The sequence below is a fragment of the Musca vetustissima genome, unplaced genomic scaffold (assembly GCF_032173495.1).
Source record: "Musca vetustissima isolate MV318-11 ecotype Yass unplaced genomic scaffold, APGP_CSIRO_Mvet_v1 utg19267, whole genome shotgun sequence".
Taxonomy (NCBI): domain Eukaryota; kingdom Metazoa; phylum Arthropoda; class Insecta; order Diptera; family Muscidae; genus Musca; species Musca vetustissima.
The window spans coordinates 106,576-113,925 of record NW_026875507.1 but is presented as its reverse complement, the minus strand read 5'-3'; the positions used below and the strand labels follow the sequence as shown (position 1 = coordinate 113,925).

Below are 7,350 nucleotides of genomic sequence, written 5' to 3'. Positions count from 1 at the left end.
CAATACGTCTAATAATGCCGATGTCCGAGAATAGCTAGCACAGCTCATGGTGCATTCGACGGCAATATTCACCGTCAACGCAGATCGGCCCATAGATCGTTCGGAGAATTTTTCTCTCAAACACTCCAAGAGCAGCCTCATCTGCTTGCGCAAATACCCATGCTTCAGATCCATATAACAGCACAGGTAGTATCAGCGTCTTGTAGAGTGTGAGTTTGGTCTGGCGGGAGGTGGGCTTGTTTCTAAACCACTTACTTAGACCATAGTAGTATTGGTTGGCCATCACAATCCTTCTCCGAATTTAGAAACTGATGTCATTAGTTATATTTATTGCGGTACCAAGGTATATAAAATATTTGTCTTCCTCGAAGCTGTAGTTCTCAAGTTCCGAGTCTACTGAACGTCTTGCGCGTTGATACTATCTGCTTGGTCTTCTCGCCGTTTACTGTTCAAAGGTGGCTGTTACCGCTCTCAATGTTCGACCCATTATGTTGATGTCATCGGCGTAGGCGAGTAACTGGTGTTGCTTGGTGTAAAGTATGCCATTTCTGTTCACCTTTGCGTCTCGTATGACCTTTTCCAGCCGGATGTTAAAATGATCACACGACAATCTGTCAGCTTGTCTGAATCCTTGTTCGTTATAAAAGGGCTCCGAGAAGTCCTTTCCAACTTTAACTGCTGACATTGTGCCACATAAAGTTATCCTGCATAGCCGTATTAATTATGCAGGAATGCCGAACGTAGACATGGCATCGTGGGTCTTTTCCAGGATTTGGCGCAGAGTGAAAATCTGGTCAATAGTGGACTTACCAGGTCTGAAGCCGCATTGGTATGGTCCAATAATGTCGTTGACCATTGTCGTTCACACAGCACCCTGGATAGCACTTTATATTCGATGGGAAGGATACTTATTCCTCTATTGTTGGCACATATCGTCTTGTCTCCTTTTTTGTGCACGGGACACAGGATGATGAGGTTCCAATCATTGGGCATGAATTCCTCTAGCTAAATTGTACTAATCATCTGGTGCATGCCCCTTACCAGCGTCTGGCCATCAGTTTCGAATAGTTCGGCTGGTTATCCATCGGCTCCTGCTGCTTTATTGTTCTTGAGCCGATTAATTGCTTTTATGACCTCATCTTGGCTAGGTGGTATACACTCTATACCATCATCTATTATTGGTTCTGGGATATCCTCTTCACCGCTACTATTTGATACCAGAAGTTTTACAAAATGCTCCTTCCAGATCCTCAGCACGTTGTCTGTATCTGTCACCAGGTTACCTTCTTCATCTCTACAGGAGGATGTGCTAGCACCAACGCCTTCGGTTTAGTGTTTTACTCGTTGGTAAAATTTTCGGACTTCATTCTGACTCCTGTGCATATCGATTTGCTCACACTTTTCTTGTTCTTTCTTCGTTTTTCTGAAAATACGTTTCTCCCGATAATTCTCCATCACATTACGTGTTGCTACGCTGCGTTTTTTACATCAGTACATTACGACACTCCTGATCGTACCATGGTCCATGGATTTCTTCTACATTAAGACGGGTGCGAAGTTTGGCTGCCACAAGGTAATGGTCCGAATCGATATTCGCTCCTCGTCTATCACAACATGGTCTTCCGTCTATCACAACATGCTCTATTTGATTAAAGAATAATTTTTTCAAGGGTCCCACAGGGCGTGGATTTATTAAAGAATATTTTTCAAGGGTCCCACAAGGCGTTGAATTATTAAAGAATATTTTTTCAAGGGTCCCACAAGGCGTGGAATTATTAAAGGATAATTTTTTTCAAGGTCCCACATAATGACATATTCCTATTTCAAACCCGAAAAATTTAGACTCAATACCTCTTTACTCACCGTTATATCCGATCATAAATTTTATTTACCCTAGAATAGCTTAGCAATAAAAAAATAAACAAAACTTGAATTCGAAGTATATTTATGTATATATGTATGTAAGTATGTATGTACTGTAGAATGTAGTAACATCGATCTATGAACGTGTAAGTATGCAGGTATGTATATAAAAATCATATATATATGAAAAATACAAAAAAAGTGTAACCTAAGTCATGAAAAATAGAACTTAAAAATCGTACTAAAAATCAGTTTCAGGACTCTGGGGTCGTATAGCATCTAAATCGGTTTCGATTGGCTTCTGTTTTTTGGGTATGGCACCTGTGGAGCTCTTCACAGTTGCCACCGGACTATTATTTGAAATTTGTTCATTTGTCGTGGTAGTAGTTGTGGTATCGGAAGTTGTTGTTGCGGTGGCTTTCTGAGGACTAAACGACTTCAAATTACTCAATTGTGTGCGAACATCATCTGTCGATAGGTGATGCAGCGGAACATCTGCCCTCACAGCCATACGTTTAGGACTGGCACTACCATCATTCGGCTTACGTTTATCTGGCGGGAATACCACCTGAGCATAGGTTACACCATTAGTTGATGGTTCGACAACACTGCTGCCACCTCCCGATGAATTTGTCAGTGTGCTGGGTTGTCGGAATACCGTAATTTCCGGATTTGGTGCTGGTCTAGTGGGTTGTGGTGGTGGTGCTTGCCGAGATACAGTTGTCATTGTCGTCACCGGGCTGCCACCTGCTGCCGTATGCGTGGGATCACCTTGTGGTACCGCTGAATATAGCGAAGGGGTGTAATTGTGATCGGTCACCTTACAATTGTAAATGTTCAGACCCTTTATGTAAACAAACACGAGGATGTCGAATACCAAACCAATAAATATTAAACTGGCCGTTAATATATTCAAAATGTTGCCATGCTTGGGTGTTTCACGCAGCAGACATTGGGCATAATTCGGCGCCCAATAGATACAGGTGACACCTGCGGAAAGAGATTTTTGTTAACATTGAATATTTTAGATTTTGAAAGAATGGAAATCTTACGTGACACAACATCATAGGCCAGATGGACCGGAATATAGGCGAATAAGCCCACACACATCACCTCCATTGCCAGGGCCAGGCCTTTATCTTGGGGCAGAACACTTCGTAAACTGATAATAATTTTTCCAATGGTTGTCATGCCATAAACCACAGCCGTTGACAGGCTTAGCATTTGGAAAATCCACAACATTTCATTACATTTATCCCTGCTGCAGGCTCCCAGGGTGGCCCGCTTACTATTGGTCAAATCCATTTCATAATTATCGGTGCCACCACAGCTGCAGCCTTCGAATAACTGGAAACAACAAAAATAGAAAAAAATTAAATTCCGAATAATTTTTTTCAAGGGTCCCACAAGGCGTGCATTTATTGAAATATTTTTTTCAGGGATCCCACAAGGCGTGGATTTATTTAAATATTTCTTTAAGAGTCCCACAAGGTGGGGATCTATCAAAGAAAAAATTTTCAAGGGTCCCACAAGGTGGGGATCTATTAAAGAATAATTTTTTCAAGGGTCCCTCAAGGTGGGAATCTATTTAAGAATAATTATTTCAAGGGTCCCACAAAGTGGGGATATATTTAAGAATAATTTTTTTCAAGGGCTCCACAAGGTGCGGATCTATTAAAGAATAATTTTTTTCAAGGACTCCACAAGGTGCGGATCTATTAAAGAATAATTTTTTTCAAGGTCGAAGTTTTGAAATTATCTGAAGTACTTACCTCCACATTATTAATAATCGATTTCCTGGAGCATCCCGCATAGCATGGTGCAAAATACGTGACAGTGGAATTTTCCGGACACACAGGCATAAATGAGGTTGGTGTACAAATACAATTACGGGAACAGGCTGGCTGTTCAATTTTACCATTTGTCACCCCGGCAATGGGTCCCACATCACATTTGATGAAGATAAAGGCGATATAAATGGCCAAGAGCTTCACGCACAGGCCCATGTTGATGGCAGCAATTTTCCTGGACAAAAAATTACATTTTCATTATTTTAAAAATTCCAACCAAAAATTAAAATCCCTACCTTCCACTAAATTTCCATTTCGATATCACCAGACCACCAATAAACATCGATAAAGCTGCCACAGCGGGTTTCATGAAGAACGACACAAATCTCGACCTCCATTCCTGCTCCAAACCATCCTCCTCGCTAAAGGGTAAATAAAACCTCGATTGTAAATAATTCTCCTCCTGCAGGGAGTAGTTAATCGAACCCGATTGTATAAACATAATACTGAGAATATTGAACATTAGCAACTTATTGCCAAAGACACGTTTCACCGAAGGTCCGAAGGCCGTGTCATCGATGTAGGTTGAGAATTGGCTGCCGAATTGACGGCTACGTGATTCTTCAATAATTCTTTGGGCCGCTTGATGTATTACCGTTTTCGGCAGCTGCTTTGGGAACAGACCCAATAGAATACCACTGACAATAACCACGGGGGCCAATATGGCCCATCCCAACCACCAACCCAAACCGATGGCTCCAACACCCATCACCAACATGGAACCGGTTTGCATGCCAACCAACTTGGCACCAAATGCTGTGGCAATAACAGCCGGACTATCTATGGAATCGGAATTATCATCAATATAAGTTATCCCAATGGTGTAGAAGGCCAATGACCCCAGTCCCAGGGCGAACTGTAAAACGAACAACATTGCCAGAATTAAATATTTGCTATTCGCCTGGGATATTAGTTTGCCCGTCTGCCAGGTTGTGGCACAAATACTATCCTCGGCAGCTGTGTCCGTATACCGCAAGCCATCGGCACTGAAACATAGAGAGGATTAAAATTATTCGAGGAATTCGAAATTCTCAAATGGCAACACTTACAAATTCATAATGGATGGCAACATTGATATAATGCAGGTCACACCTTGCAATATTATAACACCACCCAACCAACTGATCGGATGGATTCGATGAGCCCAATAGGCAAATGCCAAGGCGAATATGGCCTGGAATATGCCACTGCTTACCAGGAGCCATTCTGGAAATAAGGGAAATAGAAAAAAAATAATTTTGGAATTTTTATATAATACTTTTTCAAGGATCCATCAGGATGTGGATTTATTAAAAAATATTTTTCAAGGGGACTCATAAAGCGTGAATTTATAAAAGAATATTTTTTTCAAGGGGTCCCATAAGGCGTGGATTTATAAAAGAATATTTTTCAAGGGGTCCCATAAGGCGTAGATTTATAAAAGAATATTTGTCAATGGGTCCCACAAGTCGTGGATTTATTAAAGAAGGGTTCCTATTAGGCGTGGATTTATTAAAGAAGGTGTCCCTTTAGGCGTGGATTTATTAAAGACGGAGTCCCATAAGGTGTGAATTTATTAAAAATGGGTCTCATTAGGCGAGAATTTATTAAAGACTATTTTTCAAGGGCCAACTGAGGCGTGGATTTATTTTAAAGACTATTTTTCAAGGGCCAACTGAGGCGTGGATTTATTAAAGACTATTTTTCAAGGGCCAACTGAGGCGTGGATTTATTAAAGACTATTTTTCAAGGGCCAACTGAGGCGTGGATTTATTAAAGACTATTTTTCAAGGGCCAACTGAGGCGTGGATTTATTAAAGACTATTTTTCAAGGGCCAACTGAGGCGTGGATTTATTAAAGACTATTTTTCAAGAGGTCCCATAAGGCGTGGATTTATTAAAGAATATTTTTCAAGGAGTCCCATAAGGCGTGGATTTATTAAAGAATATTTTTCAAGGAGTCCCATAAGGCGTGGATTTATTAAAGAATATTTTTCAAGGGGTCCCATAAGGCGTGGATTTATAAAAGACTATTTTTCAAGGGGTCCCATAAGGCGTGGATTTATAAAAGACTATTTTTCAAGGGGTCCCATAAGGCGTGGATTTATAAAAGACTATTTTTCAAGGGGTCCCATAAGGCGTGGATTTTTTGAAGACTATTTTTCAAGGGATCCCATAAGGCGTGGATTTTTTGAAGACTATTTTTCAAGGGGTCCCATAAGGCGTGGATTTATAAAAGACTATTTTTCAAGGGGTCCCATAAGGCGTGGGTTTATTAAAGAATATTTTTCAAGGGGTCCCATAAGGCGTGGGTTTATTAAAGAATATTTTTCAAGGGGTCCCATAAGGCGTGGGTTTATTAAAGAATATTTTTCAAGGGGTCCCATAAGGCGTGGGTTTATTAAAGAATATTTTTCAAGGGGTCCCATAAGGCGTGGGTTTATTAAAGAATATTTTTCACCAAACCAAATAAAAAATATTATTCATACATTTGTTTTAGATTGATCGAAGATTTGCTAGATGTGTGACATATTGATAAGTCCGGAAACGTTGGCATTTAATAATGTTTTTTTTGTGCTACGATATCTATGAATGTACACAACCTTTATTTTGATAACACATTTTGATATTAGAAATTATAACAACAACAAATAAAGGAAAAAATTTTTCGCCATAACTTAGATTAACAACAACAAAATCGATGTGGAAAATAATCGGAATTTTTTAACTTACCCACAGCCAGGGGATTCCAGCCATTCTCCAAGGCCGCCTGTTTTGCTGAGATGCGAAAATATGTTTCACACATGCCCTGGATAAGGCCAGCAATGGCCAAAATCAGGACAAAAGTTCGCAGGCGAGCATATTTTTGACACCAAGGGCCACGGCACCAGCCCAAAACGCGTATTCCACAATCGACACTATCTGGAAATTTTGCAAAAACACTTTTAAAATTACTTTCTCTTTTTTTAAAATATTTTTTTAGTTCACACAAACCATCTGGAATATTTGTATTAACCGCAATGGCGGATAAATCTGAGCTACGATTTGGTATGGGCATATTTTTTTAGATTCCGATCTTTTCTTATCTTAATTCACTTAACAAATATTTAAAATTTAATTTTTAAAACATCGTTTCGATTTTTCTTTGTAAATAATTTTCACATTCAACTTTCCCCACGGCCGATATTTTATTTTTTTTCTTTTATATTTTTGGAGAAAGCTTTGAAAACTAAAAAGAAAAGAATTCGCAATTTTTCGTTCGATTTGTTCACTTATCGTTGTCGGTGGTGGGTATTAAAGCCACAATATGACTAATTTTTTACTTTAAAGTTCTATGCTGGCTCACCCACCTGTACCTGTGCGTTTCGCTATGATGGGACCCCTTGAAAAAGTCTTTTATAAATCCACCCCTTTTATGGGATAAATACACCCCTTGAAAAACTAGTCTTTTATAAATCCACGCCTTATGGGACCCCTTGAAAACTAGTCTTTTATAAATCCACGCCTTATGGGACCCCTTGAAAAATAGTCTTTTATAAATCCACGCCTTATGGGACCCCTTGAAAACTAGTCTTTTATAAATCCACGCCTTATGGGACCCCTTGAAAAATAGTCTTTTATAAATCCACGCCTTATGGGACCCCTTGAAAACTAGTCT

The 7,350-nt window shown here is 39.7% G+C and overlaps 1 protein-coding gene across 1 annotated transcript; it reads right to left on the bottom strand.

Moving 5' to 3' along the window:
- Positions 1-2,104: 2,104 nt before the first annotated feature.
- LOC133337994 (solute carrier organic anion transporter family member 1A1) lies at positions 2,105-6,750 on the bottom strand. The gene is made up of 7 exons (XM_061546183.1): positions 6,687-6,750; positions 6,426-6,614; positions 4,763-4,919; positions 3,950-4,699; positions 3,636-3,888; positions 2,916-3,210; positions 2,105-2,853 (listed from the first exon to the last, which is right to left on the bottom strand). The coding sequence occupies exons 1-7, from the start codon at positions 6,748-6,750 to the stop codon at positions 2,105-2,107; spliced, it is 2,457 nt and encodes an 818-aa protein (XP_061402167.1).
- Positions 6,751-7,350: the final 600 nt, after the last annotated feature.

Bases quoted from the DNA above. Each gene is read 5' to 3' on its own strand.
- LOC133337994 (XM_061546183.1), bottom strand. From the start codon at position 6,750: ATGCCCATACCAAATCGTAGCTCAGATTTATCCGCCATTGCGGTTAAT. The intron at 4,920-6,425 runs GTAAGTTAAAAA...CCTTATTTCCAG, and splicing joins CTGGAATCCCCTGGCTGTGG to AATGGCTCCTGGTAAGCAGT. The intron at 3,889-3,949 runs GTAGGGATTTTA...TTTTTTGTCCAG, and splicing joins AAATGGAAATTTAGTGGAAG to GAAAATTGCTGCCATCAACA.